The 18,391-nt window shown below is 39.0% G+C and overlaps 1 protein-coding gene across 3 annotated transcripts in view; it reads right to left on the reverse strand.

Annotated features, from left to right (window-relative positions):
• The window catches only part of RETREG1 (reticulophagy regulator 1), an 81,677-nt gene that overhangs the window by 6,498 nt on the left and 56,788 nt on the right, over positions 1-18,391 (reverse strand). For 2 of the 3 annotated variants that reach the window (XM_031503962.2, XM_031503963.2), the window contains 5 exons: positions 6,931-7,057; positions 5,010-5,094; positions 3,674-3,811; positions 1,813-1,877; positions 570-696 (listed from right to left, as the gene is read on the reverse strand). In XM_031503962.2, coding sequence (XP_031359822.1) covers positions 570-696; positions 1,813-1,877; positions 3,674-3,811; positions 5,010-5,094; positions 6,931-7,057 — 542 coding nt within the window. Of the gene's footprint in view, positions 1-569; positions 697-1,812; positions 1,878-3,673; positions 3,812-5,009; positions 5,095-6,930; positions 7,085-18,391 lie in introns of all 3 variants that reach the window. The other variant, XM_077785323.1, reaches the window with a different exon arrangement.

Raw genomic sequence — 18,391 nt, forward strand, 5'->3', positions numbered from 1 at the left:
GCAAAGTGTTTCCTGATGGCTTGGTCTGTAAAAAGTAATAACTTTTTTCTGGTGAAGATCAAGACAAGAGAATCTTTTGAGAATCTGCTTGAGAATCTTTTCCTAGTCTAAGTCTTCATAGGCTCATTGCTGGCTGTCTTAATTTCTAGTAGTAAAACCTGATAACACCGATAATACTTTCTTTAATTGGCTATTTAACTGTATTCACTGCTTCTTTCTCAGCTTTTATTTGCTTAGCTCACCCACAAAACCAATGGTAGCAATTTTAAAATGTTTATTTGCTTAAAAGGTTTGGTAGAAGAGAGTGCTACATCTGGCATGTATTGAATGTGTTGGTTTTTACCAGGCACTACTTATTTATTTAGACACTTGCTGATGTACATGAACATTTTTAAGATGAAGACAGTTCTTACACAAGATATATCCAAAAGTATACAAAACACTAAGATTAACCTTAAATTCATTTCAGAGAGAAAAGCAACAACCCCAGAACCTTCTGGCCTCAAATAATTTTGAGGTAACTTTTATGTCTGGAATCCACTGGTGATATAGATTAAACTGTTACATACCATCAGATGTGTCTGTCTGTGGAGAATACCCCTCGGATAAGTTAAAGGTCCCATTATCAGTCCAGGATACTTCTGAGACATCTGTGTCAGATACTGACAGCTCTTTGGCAACAATTGCAGGACTAACCTACACAGAAAATAGTCCCATACATGGTATTATATTTTTAAAAAAATCACACTACAGAAAGCCAATGATTAGAGATTGAAAAAAATCCCTAGCAACATAAATCACCTCCTCTTTAAGCCTTAATTGAATAAACATGAAAATACTATACAATGCTTAGAAGCATCCCTCTTTGTAATAACTAAAGGCTGTATTATACTAAAGAAGCATAGAAAATTCCAGTTACTGTAATGAAAGCAAAATGAGCCTGCAAATACAAAATGTGTTTAATGTAACAAAATGAGTAAACCTGGACCAGAAAAACCAGCCCAACATCTATAAGACCATCAACAATTAGTGGAACAAAAATATATTTTTCCTTTACCAATTTATTGAACAATATTTAATTATGTCAGCTACAAATGTTTATCCCATGGGATATTTTCTTTTTTCCCCCAGCACAAAACCACCTCCAAAGCAATCCCTGTCAAAGTCAGGCTTTATACACTACTGATCAAATATTGCATAATATTTCCTATTAAAATTATTTTAATAGGATTTGACTGATATTCTTGTTATAACAGAAAAAGCTTTGCCATACAGTCATTTAGAATACTAGAAGAAAAATGAGAAATTTGAATGTTCTCGTACATATCTAGAAAGATTTTATAGATAATATACCTATTTACACCATCATTGAAAATTATTAGACAAGTGTTTACAAAAATATCTGAAAAATTACATGGAACCACTATAGCTTTCTATTAATGTTTCCATTTTGTATTTTCATTTGATAAAAATCAACTGCAATTTCAGTGTTGGAAATAAAAGTAACCATCTTTGCTTTTAAATATTAATGTAATCATTCTAAAGCCAATACAAAATAAACACATTCTTAACTCAGGAGGGCAATGAAACCATTACCTTGAAGGCCAGAAGTCACAAATGCAGTAGGTTGATTAGTATAAGGCTAAAGGTGGAGACTGCAAATCACTTCTAAAACATACTGCTTAGTTCAGGAAAACAGCCTCCTGGGGAGGGCAAAGTCTTCCACAGAAGAACAGAGACAGCAATCTAGATAGCTTCCCATTATCTATATAGATTTTAAAAGCAAGACAGGGCTGACTGAAAAAAAGTCACCTTAGGACACAGAGCTGATATGTCTAATTCACTGTCATCTTCTGTGGGTCTTGTTTTTGCTGTTTCTGAAAAAAAAAATATATATTTTTATCCTGCTCATGACAATGGATTTCCAGGTTCAGTGTGTGTTCTCTGTCACACATCTTGTGTAGCACAATAACTCTCCACCTGCTGACACAGTGCATAATTTATGTGCTATGCTACCAGGGAAACAAGCCTGACTGAGAGACTGGCTGCTTATCAAAATACAGCAACCACAGTGGGAGAAAGAATGTTATTCTGAATATATTCCAGTAGATCTGTTTACCTGCACTATACTTTCTTCAGGAGTCTCTGTTGCTCACTAGAATGTCATCTGCCCTGTCAAATGGATATCTCTCTTTTAGACTACGCTGCTGGTAAAATGCAAAGGTGTAATGTGTTGTTAGAAGAGGCTGTGTAGTTGTTCCGCCACATTACTTTTACATGAGAATGTGCAATTTTCTTGATAATTGCATGTAATCTTCATTCACAAACCTCTTCTTCTACCAACACCCAGCTACCCTGCATTCACAGTCATATGCAAATATGCATACAAAGCATCCTCTGAAGTCTGGTAGAATGTTGCTCTTTACAGATAAACAGAGATACAAATTTTGACTCCTTTGTCTGAGAATCTTTTAAACCAATATAAAATTAAAAACACAATCAAAGTGTTCTTGGTTGCTTCTTCCAGCAACTTGCTCTTTCCTCTCTTGTGCCAACACAGGGTTTGTGAGCTCATGTGGTGAACCCAAGAGGCAAAACAAGGTAGGGAACTTGTCTATGTTAAATTGAACTGGAGGATGAAATGCAGGAAAGAACGCACCTAACCTCAACAATTTTCCCAGTGCTGGCTTCTCTGCCAGTTTCACTTGAAAACTGAACAAGTAGAATAAAGCATGAAAGAAAATTTCCAAAGCATTATTCCTTATTTTCAATTACTATCATATTACATATAAGAGAAGGGGATAAGACACATGGTGGTTCTCCTTGGGTCTAGGAACAATACATTGTATAAGGAATTGTATCATGATTACAAGAAATGCATGTTTTAAAGCAGATATTAAGTTTACTGATGTAGCACTAATTTAAAAGGGTAGGCTACCTGCAAGTAGTGTGATTACACCACAAAAGTTTAATTACCAAAACTGGAGCATGCACAAGAAACAAACTAACTCTGTTCATAAGCAGATTTTCCTTGAAATTGCTTTACTATTTAAAATCTAAAAGTTTCCAGTATTAGAAAGATACTGGGTGAGACATGTGAGATTTTCTTTTAAATTGATTTCCCCCCTTTCCACATAGAAACTCAGATTAAGTTGTAGCTGATATCCTGTGGCAATTCTTACATGCTTTTGAAATATTTGGAGAACAATTTTTTTTTTTTTTTTTTTTTTCTGGAGGGAGTAAAATCCAGGCAGATTTAGATACAGGAACAGTTTGGTCTCTTATTAAAAATTCTGTTATGTACTTACTTTGAGACTCTTGAGTGAGTCTCTCTGCTGGGTAAGTTTGCCTTATCTAAAGAGAGATAAGCATTGAAGGCTTACAGCAAGTAGGTTTTTTTCTGAGAATTTATAAACAGTGCATCTAATAACATACAGTGAATTGGCCTTCTTTCTTTCCATGAAGTAATGATTTCCTTATTATCATACCCAGACATTTGACATACATTGTCACTCCTTATAAAGCTAATAACAGTAGCCAGGTTCAAAGCAAGAAATATCTCTACAGTTGGCTTCTCAGGACAAACCAAACTTTCTGCAACATAGATTAAATGCTCTGCATACAGAAATACAATATTATATAATAATATATGGGACTATAATTAAATACTCACCAGATGTCTCTTTTTTCTTCTGGTTGATATATTCCACTATTCCAAAATCTAGTTTCATCAGAACAGCCTTTATTTTGCTGCACAGTTTCTGTCCAAGTTCATTGCACTTAAGGAAGGGACATAAAAAGGCACACAATACTGTGATAAAAATGAAGACAGAAAAAAAAAAATGATATTGAAATATTGCCGTACAAGAAGTTACTCAAAAAGCTTAAACAATGCTTTGCGTAAGATAACTACTAACTTTACATAATACAGTTAGTTTTAAATAAAAATGCATTGTGAAATACCCATGTCAGACACTTTTAAGATAAAATCCAGCTTTCAGGAGCCATTCCTACTCATCACAGAAAATGCCATTATATTCATACCAATTGACATATTTTTTATTATCAGTAAGACACAATTTATGGTCATTATAACATCTATCATTACCTTGACTAAGTCTGATTTTGATATCTCAACTTGACAAAAGTGACTGTGCAACATTGTGCCAGAATCAATACACTGAAAAAATTTGTAAGCTGACTTCCATTAGACAAAACATTGTAAACAAATTCTTTCTTATATCTAACCTAAATTCACCCTCCTTCAGTTTAAAACCACTGCCTCTTGCGCTGTTGCAGAAGGCACTGATCAAATGTTTGTCCCCACCTTTCTTAAAAGCCCTCTTTAGAAACTGAAAGGTCTCTCCCCAGAGTGTTCTCTTCTCCAGGCTGAACATCCCCAACTTGCTCAGCCTGTTTTCATAGGAGAGCTGCTAGGGCCCTCTGATAATCTCCATGTTCTCTCCTTTGGACTCAACAGGTCCATGTCCTTCCTGTGCTGGAGAGTCCCAGGAGTGTCACCAGAACAGAGTTAGGGGAGCAGAATCCCCTCTCTTCCTCCCTTCCCTGCTGCCCACGCTGCTTTGGATGCAGCCCAGGACATGTTTGGCTCTCTGGACTGTGAGTGCACATGGCTGGGTCATGTCCAACCTCTCATCTACCAGCACCCCCAAATCCTTCTGGGCAGGACTGCTCTGATCTGTTCATCCTCCAGCCTGGGTTGGTACCAGGGTTTATCCCAACCCAGGAGCAGCACCTTGCACTTGGTCTTGATAAACCTCATGAGATTCCCATAGGCCGGCCCATTTCTTGAGCTTGTCCAGGTCCCTCTGGATGGCATCTTATCCCTCAGACTTGTCAACTGCACCACAGAGATTGGTGTCTTCTGCAAACTTTCACAAGTGTGTAAACAAGTAAAAATATAAATAAATAAATAGTCCCTACAGAGAGACCAAATAATGAACACTACACACACACCCAAATCATGACTGGAAAAAGACCATACTTACACAAGACATAGGAGAGGACAACTCCAGGAATGTAACTCCCCAAGACAGTGAAAAATGTACATATGCTGCAGACTAGTAGGCAAAACTGGCAAAAACATTAAAATACACCATTAACACTTTCAATTAAATTATTAGGTCATTTTGCAAAAGGAAGATGTTGCATGCTAATAAAATGTAGAATGCAGTGCAAAATTGAAGTTTGTTTTTAAAAACTGGGAATTAACACTTTTGGTGAAAATACGCATCAAACAGTCCATTTTGGATAATTAGGTATGCATCCCCTCTTCTACCATAAAAATATGCTATTTTTATTCATTTACTGTAAAGCTTTAACAAGCTCATGTTTACTGCTAAAATTACTAGAAATTATACCTTCATAGTGTGAAAATAGGTTGGACAATTCATATGCAGGAAAAAGCCCAACTCACTAATTGTAATATGACAATGCATGCTTGCTGCATGTGTAAAAAGCAAAACATCCTTCCTCTAGCTACAGCTCTCTCCCTTGTTGTGTTACTCTGTGAAACTATTTTCTCTCATATGCTGGCAAGCAATCTCTTGATGCTTGTTGGCTGCTCTAGTACCACTATTAATGACAAGGCTGAGCCAAATTTTCAATATAAAATGTGAGATTTGGCCTTTGTGGTGACTGAGACATAACTACATTTTTCACCACTGCATAGTGCTCAACTGATCTGTTGAAAGTTTGCAGAAAGGATCCATTTGCTTTTGGAGCTGAATTGCAATAATATGATTAATTAAAATAAATGTTGCAGTAATAAGCATTACTACCTAATTTGCTTCTAATCACAGCAGTAAAATAATGGCATGGCTTAGAGAATGAGGTCAAGGAAAAGAAGGGAAAACATGCTATCAAAATTGTATTTTCTAAACTAGTATTAGATATCTCTTAGCATACAGTTACTGTCATGTTACCACATTACTGATACCACATTTCCTTACTTCTCTATAAACTTCTTTTAAATGTGACTTTATTGTCCAAACATACAACTGCTCTTTATATAATTTTTTTTTCTACATAATTTTCATTCTTCGATAATTTTCATTTTTTTCATCCAGTTACTCATCTGTATTCTCAGTCTAAACTGCTAATATTTAAGTGTGGTCCTGCATCCTTTCTATCTGCTAATTCTGAATGGCCTTCTTTCAGAACAGATTCTCTGGCAAAATTAAGAGAGATTAAAAGAGGAAAAAAGGGCTTGTAGTTTTCTATTAACTTGTATTTAGCAATACAAATATAAAAATGTAATCTATTATTATAATAATAGATGTTTACTTTATTTATATTTCTCTTTGGGGAAAAAAAAACAACCTGTTTCTTCTTTGACTAGAACTAAATGATGATATTCTTCCAAACTGGAGGGAAAAAAGCCTTACTCTTGCCTTGCCTCTTCATGAGCTGGGTTCTCCAGCTCAGTCTTCCCAGTAAAAAAGGGGAAAATCACCAACTATTAGTATCTAGAAGAAAAATTGCCACAATAAAATATGAGGAACTCTCTTCATGCAGCTATTCCTGAAAACTACACTTATTTGAGGGAAAAAAAAAAAGTTTACGTTTAGGAACATGCTTATTTACTTATTTGTTTTTCAAGTTTTTATTAAATTATGGCGTTTTAAATTTCTGTTTAAAAGTCCATGGAACAACTGGTGAAGTTCCAACAGCTGTTAAGTGGATGGACTGTATTGCTATAAACTTTACTGTGAACAGCTTTTCCAGCTGACTACCTACCCATATTCTCCACAGGAAAAAAAAAAAAAAAAAAAAAAAAGTTAGCAGAAACTCATGACTGTGTCAGAATGTACTTTTTTTTTGTTTGTTCACTTGTTTTGTCTTTTCTAAATCTATCTCACCTTTTTATTGAATCTTATAGAACTGTAAATCTTACTGGGGAGTGCTTACCTTGCCAGGGTTTTGTTCCTTAAAGTGGGACATTTCTTGAAGAAATACAAATAAATTCATCAGTGTTTCTGAAATGCACTGATTTATTCTGGGTCTGTAGTCTTGACAGGAATCAGTGAATTTCCATCTGAGTAAAACAAACAAAAATACCCGACTTTTTTACAGTTCATATGGAAGTTGAAACTGGTTGAAAACATCATGTAAACTCTTAGCCTCTGGCAATCCAATGGCTATTGCTATGCTAGAAACACCTGTGTTTGTTTCTTCATATTTTATCTTCTAAGTTGATCTAATTTGATCTTAACTAAAAATAAATTAATCTGTTCAGTAGTAGCAGTTTTCAGTCTATAAAAAATTACTGCTTATTCATTCTTGTCATATGAAGATATTGAGTTGTAGGCACAGTTGTCATCTAAATCAAGCAACTGACCCCAAACTTGTTTTTAAATACTATTTTGTCTTTTAAAAATATACCACAGTACTTTTTATTGCCACAACATGGCCACACATATTAATACATTTCATTTTATGCATTTAATCCTTGTGCTTTTTATTTTCTATTTTTAAATCTTGTTCTGCATCTATGATAATGAAATTGCTACCCAACCTAGAAAAAAAGAAATTGATCTTGGAGTCTTGATGTTTACATTAATTTTCCTACTGAATTTTAGTTTTGCTATTATATTGAAAGGACTTTCTAAAGCTTATCTTATGACTGTTCAGTCCTTTAAACAAAATAACAACGCCCCCCCCCCAAGAAAAAAAAAAAAAAACCTGTACGAAAGAATTTTCAGAAAATCATGGGATAGCATATGTGTCTATCACATTTGGGGCTTGATGAGTTTATCCAATATTGAGCTTAAATAGTCACATCAGATACCTTTGTGGAGTAAACAGAACATCTACAACAAACCTGGTTTATGAAACAACAAATAATAATAGACATGCACAGGCAAGTCACTGTTGAGATAAGTGGAAGATCATTTGTTCACTGAAGCAAGACTGTGGTATGCTTGCTTACCTTGGTTTGCATAAGAATGTACTGGTGTGTCTTTGAAATGCTTATTTGCTTACAAGGTGATAAGGAGGTTGAGATTAAAGTCCTGGGTGTGTGTATCTGGTCTGCTTGCTGTATCTCAAAAGAAGAGACTTAGAAGCTATCACAACGACCAGACTCAGACTACATCTGGAGAGTCACGTCTGCAAGGAGAAGGGGGGGGGATAAAAGGAAGGTTGGGACAGAACATTTTTGCGCGCCGTTGGTGGAGCAGGAGACTCCCGGCTGCCCAGCGCTGTGCTTTGCCTGCCTTACTCGCTTGCTATTTTAAATAAAATTGCTTTATTGAATTAAGACACTTCAAATTGTCGTGTCACAATTTATAACAATTTGGTGCCGTGACTCGGATGGAGAAGTAGATCAGTCGCTACGGGACGATCGGGAGGCGCCCCGCCCTTATGGCAGCCCGGCTGCCCCAGGCTTTCTGATCACTCTCCACCGACGAACCTAAATTGAGTAACGGGCAAAGGAGAACCGGTTACCCCTGTAAACTTTGTGCACGAAGAACCGAGTGAAGACGCAGGACGCGTGAGTATAGGCCGGTTACCCGCTCGGTTTGGGGTGGTTTTCCCAGAGTGCTGTGTGTGAGAGGTCTCGTAGAGACCAAGTGAGTGTGGACTCTGTATTACTACGTTTTCCATTCCCCGCGAGGGGCTGGGCCACGAACCAGGGGAGCATGTGTGTGAGAAATTGAGTGCACTCCGGAAGATGGGACAGAGGAAAAGCAAGCTCTCTGGTCCCATGGGAGAGGGGACCCATGCTAAGCTTCCCCAGATTCCCAGGGATAGCCCCTTGGGTTTGATGATAATTAATTGGGATGCTTTCCCATCTAGAAAAGGGAAAGACAAAGTTAAAATGATACATTATTGTATGGAAGGGTGGGGGGGGAAACAAATTAGGGAAGACTATTTGTATTGGCCGGTATTCGGGTCCTTTGAGGATTGGATTTGTCAGGCTCTAAATATATATGTTAACTCAAAGGAAGCCTTTGATTCAGAAGAGAGCGAATATGCTTCCCTGTGGACAGTTGGGGAGACAAGGACAAAACTATTTGCCTTATCAGCCAGGGAAAAGAACAAGAAACACAAGGAGGAAGATAATATGCCCCCCTACGTTCCTCCTCCATATATTCCTCCACTCCCACCCCCTGCTAGTCAAAATATATATCCCCAGCTGCCTGTAGACCCGGTTGGCCCCGGGGTCCCCACGGCTCCTTCAGACTCTGATGATGAGGCAGAGAGTGGAGGAACAAGGGAAAACAATCGTAGGGTAACTAGAAGTCAGACTAGGAAAAAGGAACAGGAATTGGGGATGTTTCCCCTAAGAGAACAAAGCATTGGTATGATCCCGAATCCCCAAGCGGGACAGGAAGGTCAGCCACCCCAAATAGCAGGGGTTGCCTATGTAACTGTGCCTTTAGACTCTGGGCAAGTCAGGGACTTTAAGAAGGAAATGGGACATTTGTTGGACGATCCTCTAGGAGTGGCAGAACGGTTGGACCAATTTTTGGGGCCCAATGTGTACACATGGGAGGAGTTACAGTCAATACTAAGGATTTTGTTCACGGCAGAGGAAAGGAGGATGATAAGGGAAATGGGTATGAGGATATGGGATGATAAACACCACCAAGGACCCTTAGCAGATATAAAGTGGCCCCTACAAAATCCCCAGTGGAATAACCAGGATCCCTTGCATCGCACTCACATGGGTGATTTGCGAAACATCATCATTCAGGGAATAAAACAATCAGTTCTGCAGGGGCAGAATGTGAAGAAGGCTTTTGGATTACAACAAAAAAAAGATGAGGATCCCACGGAATGGTTAGAGCGCTTAAGGAAAGCCTTCCGCTTGTATTCTGGGATAGATCCTGATACCCAGGAGGGAGAGGTGGTGTTGAAAATGCAGTTTGTGGCAAATGCATGAGTAGATATTAGGAGGAAACTAGAAAAGTTGGACGGATGGCAGACTAGAGGATTAGAGGAGCTCTTGAGGGAAGCGCAGAAGGTTTTTGTGAGAAGGGAGGATGAGAATTTCAAGAGACAGGTGAGGATTATGGCTGCAGTTGTGCGGGAAGGGCCTAACCCTAATTCCCGTGCAAGGAATGTAGAACAAAGGGAGAATCGGGAGCAGAGTTATATTTCTAGGGAAGGAAAAGGAAGAGGTCGTGAAATTGTCTGCTTCTACTGTGGAAAGAAGAGACATATGAAGAGGGGATGCAGACAATGGATAGCGGATGAGAAGGCCTTTAAGGAAGATTAGGGGTGTCAAGGGCTCTATTTGTTGGGGAAGAAACATCATAAGGAGCCCTTGGTAAAGCTTAAAGTGGGACCCCAACAACAAGAGATGGAATTTTTAGTGGATACTGGGGCTGAAAGATCCATGGTGCAAGCCTTGCCGCTTGGATGTAAAAAGTCATCTGACACTGTACATGTAATTGGGGCAAAAGGAGAGCCCTTTGAGGTATCTGTTATCAAGGATGTGATGGTAGAAACTGATTCCAAATTTGGTATAGGTTCTTTGAAGAGAGCCTGACAGAGGAATGGTTGAACGACAAGGGACATGATACTGTAAAATTAATCCAAATAGGGAGGGCTATGTGACTGCTGCAAAGTTTGCATGGCCCTGAAGAGTAGATGGTGTGCAGAAAGCAGGATATTGAAACTGCTTGGTATGTAGAAGTAGATAGAGAAGAACAAAGGAGTACTAAGCTGTTCTAACTGCAAGGCCAGCTGGACAGGCATGTATCGATCATAAAGATACTTTTAAGATAATAGTACAAGTCACATAGCAACCAATCATGAGCTTGGCTTTTGAAATATGTATGAGCTAATTAACGAACATATATAAACTGTGTAATCTGTCACAATAAACTGAGACTTGATGATCATGATATCATGAGTCTTGTCTCCCGCGGCATTCCCTCTAACAACTGGCGCCCGAAAGCAGGGACCTGATCCGAGCCTAAGGCGAGAGAGGTGCTGCGTTGGAGTGCGGGTCCTGCGGCTGGAAGGACGGCGAAAATAAAGAGAAGAGGCGAAACGCTCTTCTCCGCGCCCTGAGTGACCGTAGAAGCGGGCTCAGCTGATACGTGCTGCCGAAGCCTGAAGGAGCCAGCAACGGTACCGACGTAATCATGGAAAGGCAAGCAGCATATGATTTATTTAGTGCTTCTCTTAGAAAAAGGCAGATTAGGGGGATTGACTTAGATAAGGATCTCCCTTCGCTATTGCATCATGCTGAGTCTTACGGCTTTTTCGTTAACCCCCATAGTGTTCATAAACTTTCAGAATGGAGAAGATATAGGGATAAGTTGTGGGAATTAGTGTTAGATGAGGATAAACCGGGCAAGAAAATGAGTAAACTTTGGAGAGTGGTTGATAACGAATTGTTAATGTGTCAGGCAGAAAAGAGGGCGGTGGAAGTGATACGGACAGCTCTGGAGAAAAATAAGGAATGTAAACCCTCGCTTCTCTCCAGTGAGCCAAACCCTCCGGTTCTCACAAATTTTCCCATTCCCATCTCTGCTTCTGAAATGCCTGTACCTCCCATAGACACTAGTAGCATTGAGGTGCTGGAAATTGAGATCCAAATTGCTTTATGCAACGGGACTGGGATCCCAAATTCACTTTGTGTGAACGGGGATCAGGTAGAACGGAGCAGGCGCGGGGCCAGACAGAGCGGGGACGGCCAGCACCGAGCCAGAGGCGAGCCCGGGGCGGAGCGAACATCAGCCGAGAGATGGAAGGCTCCTTGTTCCCGAGCAACAGCGCAAGGGGGGAGAGGGGCGTTCCTGGGGCTCAGCCGTGCTGCAGTCGGAGCAGGCGGGGCGCGGCCGTGGCGGGGGTGTCTCTTCTCCCATCCACAAGGTGACACAACAAGGACGGGAGCGAGGCGGCGCCGCCCCTCATCTCCCCGCAGCGCCCAGCAATGGCGGCGGAGATGGCGGCACAGTCCTGGTTGCCATGGCAGCGACAACGCCGAGAGCAGCAGCGCCACCGGTGGCGGGATCGCAACACTACAGCAAAAAGTTCAACAGCACTTTTCCAATTCCTTACAAGAGTCAGAGGACGTAATGAAAAAGTACAGCAGTACCGAGTGTTTTCCAAGATACCAAGAAGGATGAACATTATGTGAATCAATGTTATTTCAAATATGATATAGATAAAAATCACTGTATAAAGATAGAAATTTTAGTAATGATTTAATTACCAAAAATGTCTCTGAAAACAAAGAGTTAAGAAAATGTCATCTGATGGAATTTTAGTATTGAGTTTGTAATCTCTGTCTTTGGGTTTTTATAGATAATAATATAAGTAATAGTGATTTTTAAGTTTTATAGATAATACGATAAATAGTGATTGTTAAGTTTTTGTAAGTAATGATAAGTAGTGATTGTTACTAATGTTATATGAGTGCTTTAAAAGGATTGTCTTAAACTATTTTAAACATTTCTTGTTAATAGATTGATCATAAAATGTGAGTTGTCTGATTTTTGTGATAAGAATTATTATTAAGGTATTAAGGTATTAAGGTGTTGTTATAGTATTTACAGTCAGTTTTCATATGTTTTATTGTCTCTTTAGGTGATTGATTACAAGATATTTTTTCAGGATCCTGTGTTTTTGATTTTTTAACTACTCATGTGTTTTCTTTATCCAATCTTTTATGCAGCTGCAATTCATCTTCCTTTAAAAATTCATTGTCCAAATTTTAGTTCAAGATTTCAGACTTCAAATTTTCAGATTTCTGAAGAAAGGGTTTGTTGTATTTAGAGAATTTTTGTCTTGAAAGAGATTTTAGACAGGTTCAATTATTTGATAGTTTGATAAAATTTTTAATAATAAGGTTTTTTACTTATAACTGTTATTTCTAGGACTTTTGTTTTATAATGTGTTAAAACATATCCTCCAATTAGAGTTTGAGCTCTGGCCAAGCTCTGGCTCTACGTGGATGGTGTGATTGACCCAGGTGTTTTCTGCATCAAAAAGTATTCAAGTCCTTTTGGCTTGACAATTTGACCATGTAGGGCAGCTGAGCCTCAAAGGGAGTTTTGGAGAGACATGATCCGGACATGTTTTATCCAAATCTCTGTTGTTTTAAGGTTTATCAGCTGCTGCAGACTCTGGGATGACAATTTGATAGTGTAGCACTTGGTAACTGTGATTTTATATGTAATATTAATTGTGTATTATCTGATTGATTTTTATTTGTTGTTAGTTTCTTTACTATATGCATTGTTTTGTTCTTGATGTTTTTTCATGTTTATTATAAAGATGTTGATATTTCCATTTCTTCATGCAAATTTTAAGAAACAGAATTGAGAGAGGACCCTCCAGTCCCTGTGGGGAGTGTTGAGTTTGTTTGTGTTTTAGCAGGTGCAGAATCTGGATAGATTTCATTGAAGAATGTTAAACTTATCAATTTCAAGAGAACACTAATCTCTCCACAAGTAAATCAGAGGATGCACAGCAAAAGTGGATTGTGCAAAGATTTGTGTTTCACCCACAGAAGATTGTAGACTTTGGGTTTTTTCATAAGTGTGTTTTTAATTATGTTATAGACTTTTTTTACTAAGTTTTAATGAGTTTTAGTAATGCCTGTGATTTTTCTGTTCATTTTACCATTGCTTTTCAATGGCAAAAGAAAAAGAGGGACAATCAATTAGATAATCAAAAGCATAACATTAAGTTTATCATAAATATAGTTTGTATTTAGAATTAAGTTTGTTCCTTTCATGTTAAACAGAACAATCAAAAACATGAGAAATATGAAGTGGGGTGCACTTCTGTAATACTAACCTCATTTTTCACCCCACGAGTTGCTTCAGTGCAAGCTCTCACACAATTAAAAATCCTAGCCTCCTGGACAGAAAAATAATATTTCATCTAAAATGTTAAGTGAGCTTGCCACAAATATAGGTAGTATCTGTCATGCAGTTCTGCAAAACAGAGCAGCTGCCACTAATTTACTTCTTCTAGCCCAAGGTCATAGTTGTGAAGAATTTGAAGGAATGTGCTGTATGAACTTATCTGATCACGCTACATCTATCCATAAGCAAATACGAAAATTGACCGAGCTAACTCAACAGTTAAAGGTAGAGGATAGATTAGGTTTAAAAAGATAGCTAAAAGGATTGGGGATCGGACCATAGTTAAGAGACATTATCAAATACGGTATAATAGTTCTAAGCATAATTGTGATACTTTTGCTTGTTTTGCCCTGTGTGTTTACTTGCTTGCAAGGCTTGATGCAGCAGCTTTTGCAGAAAATGCTGAATGCACACCTTCTTGTACAAAAGGAAAACGGGGGAGATGAAGAGAGCCTGACAGAGGAATGGTTGAACGACAAGGGACATGATACTGTAAAATTAATCCAAATAGGGAGGGCTATGTGACTGCTGCAAAGTTCGCATGGCCCTGAAGAGTAGATGGTGTGCAGAAAGCAGGATATTGAAACTGCTTGGTATGTAGAAGTAGATAGAGAAGAACAAAGGAGTACTAAGCTGTTCTAACTGCAAGGCCAGCTGGACAGGCATGTATCGATCATAAAGATACTTTTAAGATAATAGTACAAGTCACATAGCAACCAATCATGAGCTTGGCTTTTGAAATATGTATGAGCTAATTAACGAACATATATAAACTGTGTAATCTGTCACAATAAACTGAGACTTGATGATCATGATATCATGAGTCTTGTCTCCCGCGGCATTCCCTCTAACAGTTCTTTACTACTGGTACCTGAAGCAGATTACAATTTATTAGGGAGAGATCTGATAATAGAATTGGGTATTAATTTAGAAGTTGTAAATAAAGAATTACAGATAAAGCTCTGCCCTTTAAGGGTGGAGGATGAAAAGAAAATGAATCCTGAGGTGTGGTATACCCCAGAAACGGTGGGGAAATTGCAGATTAAGCCTTTCTCAGTGGAAATAAGTGATCCTGGCAAACCCGTAAGAATAAAACAATACCCTATCCCTAGGGAGGGAAAATTAAGACTAAAACCTGAAATAGATAGGTTATTGGAAAAAGGGCTTTTAGAGACCTGTATGTCTCCCTTCAATACTCCCATCCTGCCTGTAAAAAAGTCAGAAAAAGATTTAAAGGTAATTGAATCCGGACCACTAAGTAACTCCTGGTCTGCACAAGCTTGTGAATTATATGCAGTACTCAGGGCTTTAAGGTTATTAAAAGGAAAAATTGGAACAATATACACAGACTCTAAATATGCATATGGGGTAGTGCACACATTTGGAAAAATTTGGGAAGAGAGGGGACTTATAAACTCACAGGGAAAAGATCTAATTCATCAAGAGCTAATTGTCCAAGTTTTAAATGCCTTAAGGGGCCCGGCTCAAATTGCCTGGCTCAAATTGCTGTGGTCCACTTAAGGGGACACCAGAGAGGATTGGACTTTAGAAACAGGGGAAATAATTTAGCTGACCAAGAAGCCAAGAAAGCAGCCCTACGAACTCGGGGGGACATGGGGCAGAGCGACACTGTATCTGTGGACTCCCCCAAAGAAAAATGGCAAATATATAGTTTTACCACTCAAGAAAAGGAAAAATTACAAAAGATGGGAATTGAGGAGGGGTCTGAAGGGCAATGGAAGCTCCCAGATGGGAGAACTGTTTTACCTAAAAGCAAGGCCTCAGAAATTTTGCAAAGATTGCATGACCAGACTCATTGGGGAACTCAGGCATTAGTAGATCAATTTGCCACTAAATATATGAGTATTGGAATCTATGATTTGGCTAAAAGAGTAGTGGGAGATTGTCTGATCTGTCAAAAAGTAAACAGAAAACATCTTAGGGAAAGGCCCATGGGAGGAAGGGAATTAGCTCACAGGCCTTTTGCCAAAATACAAATAGACTTCACTGAATTGCCTAAAGTGGGTAGATATAAATATTAATAGACTTCACTGAATTGCCTAAAGTGGGTAGATATAAATATTTGTTAGTAATAGTAGATCATCTCACCCATTTTGTAGAAGCTTACCCCACTACTCGGACTACTGCTCAGACAGTGGTCAGAATATTATTAGAAGAAATAATCCCTAGATATGGGATAGTAGAAACAATAGATTCTGATAGGGGACCCCACTTTGTGTCCAAAATAACTGAGGATATCTCACATGCTCTGGGAATTAAGTGGGAATACCATACCCCATGTCATCCCCAAAGTTCGGGAAGAGTGGAAAGAATGAATGGGGAACTAAAAAAGCAATTAACCAAATTAATAATAGAAACAAAATTGACATGGGTCAAGTGTCTCCCTTTAGCCCTATTGTACATAAGAACAAGACCCAGAGCAGATGTTGGGATTTCCTCTTTTGAAATGCTATACGGGATGCCATATGATTTGGAGGAACCCCGAGACCACCCCCGGTTGAAGGACTATAAAATAACCTCATATATTATTGCCTTAATGAAACGCTGCAATGAACTTTGGGAAAAAGGAATCATTACGCAAAGACCCCCTTTAGATTTAAAAATACATAAAATACACCCAGGAAACTATGTGTTAATAAAATCCTGGAAAGAATCTACACTAACCCCACAATGGGAAGGTCCTTATCTTGTGTTACTCACTACAGAAACTGCAATTCGGACTGCAGAAAGAGGATGGACACATGCCAGTCGAGTAAAAGGACCAGTTAACAACACTGTGTGGCAAGTAACTAGTCCTCCCGGGAACCTGAAATTGAAGTTACAGAGAAACTAATGGACTCTTATCAGATTGAATACACATCAGACTTATATTACTTAGATAGTAGACTAATTAGTAATTCAAGTGTTAGAGTAAAGTGTAAAAATCAAAATTGTAATTGCTATCCTTTTGTATGCTATATCTGTAAGGTGTGTGGAGAACGGTGGTGGTCACATTGCAACAGAGGGTATCCTCCACGAGGAACTTGCAATTCCTGTTAGAACGTACAAAGAGAGATTACAGCTTGGTTACTGACCTGTAAAGTGACTAGAGGGGAAATCCAATTGGAATCTAAAGAGTGGTGGGAAATTTTCTCAAAGGGCATTCACCCAGACTATTACTGCTACCATACAAACGAGCCGAGCCCATTTGTGGCAGAGATCATAGAAGGCTTTTGTAGGAAAGACCTAAAAGGGGTCAGTTGTACCGCACCGGAGGTAAAAGATCAGAATTGGCGTTCTTATTGCATGCGGCAAGGCACTAGAGGGCATAAATCCCCTCCTGAAGAATACTCTTGCTGCCGAGAAGATGGTACACCCTGTGGCTCGAAGCACCCGAGTCGACAGGCGAGGCAGAGGAGTAAACAGCTGTGGAGGAAGGAGCCCTCAGGATGGAATACGCAAGCAATATTTTGCAGAACTACCCCGAGACTGGGAGTAACAAAGGCAAAAATAGTGTTTGGGCTCAAGGGTATTTTGGTGATAACCAGCTAATAGAGGGAAAGAAGTCACAAGGGTATAATTGTTGCAGTGTGAGAAACCAGACCCCACATGCCATTTGCTTACTGCTTGTGATTTTCCTTTGTATATCTTGTAATACTGCGGAAATAACAACTCATGAACCTTTCAAGTGGACTTTAGGAAGATGGGAGGATTCACGAGTTATAAGGAGCAATACTACAGCTGGAGCTCCCATTTTCCAGTTACCTGTGGCATCCTTAGGTACTCGTTGGGGTTCCCATTGGGTTTCATCGTTTTATATGTGTCCTGCTTCGAATCCTGGTAAAGGGTATTGCAATAGTCCTGGACAATATTACTGTGCATATTGGGGTTGTGAAACAATAGCTGGTACATGGGACCCCCCCACTCCTGATTCATACATTAAGGTGGTCTGGAACCCAGATGGTTGTATCCCTCCCGGCTACTGGACAGGTCATAAACCCCCAGAAAATATTTGCAGGAATATACAAAATTACTGCATTAAGGCCAGAGGATAGTATATGGTTAATTGGAAAAACTTGGGGCGTTCGTTTATATTCGGCTGATTTTGGCAATTTTGGTAGCTTAATATTTATAAAGAAAGAAATTGTGCCCCCTGATCCTGAACCTGTAGGGCCAAACCCAGTGTTATTAGAAAAGGAGGTTGTTTTAGCCAACCAAACAAAAGAAAGGGATCAGACCCAGAATAAAATTCAGAATGAAAACACTTCAGGAGACGAACAGGAAAAAACCCAGGAGGGTAATATACTCTGGAAGGTTATGAAAGCGAGTTATGGTGTCCTAAATAGAACCAACCCAAGACTGACGGAAGACTGTTGGCTGTGCTATAATTTAAGACCCCCATTTTATGAAGCCATAGGGGTCACTGCAAAGCCCAGAAGAGTGAATAGAACTAATCCGAATCAGTGTTTGTGGAAAAAGGGTAAAGAGACAACACCGGGGCTTACCTTGGCTCAGGTAACAGGGAAAGGGAGATG

Source organism: Lonchura striata, chromosome 1 (assembly GCF_046129695.1).
Source record: "Lonchura striata isolate bLonStr1 chromosome 1, bLonStr1.mat, whole genome shotgun sequence".
Classification (NCBI taxonomy): Eukaryota; Metazoa; Chordata; class Aves; order Passeriformes; family Estrildidae; genus Lonchura; species Lonchura striata.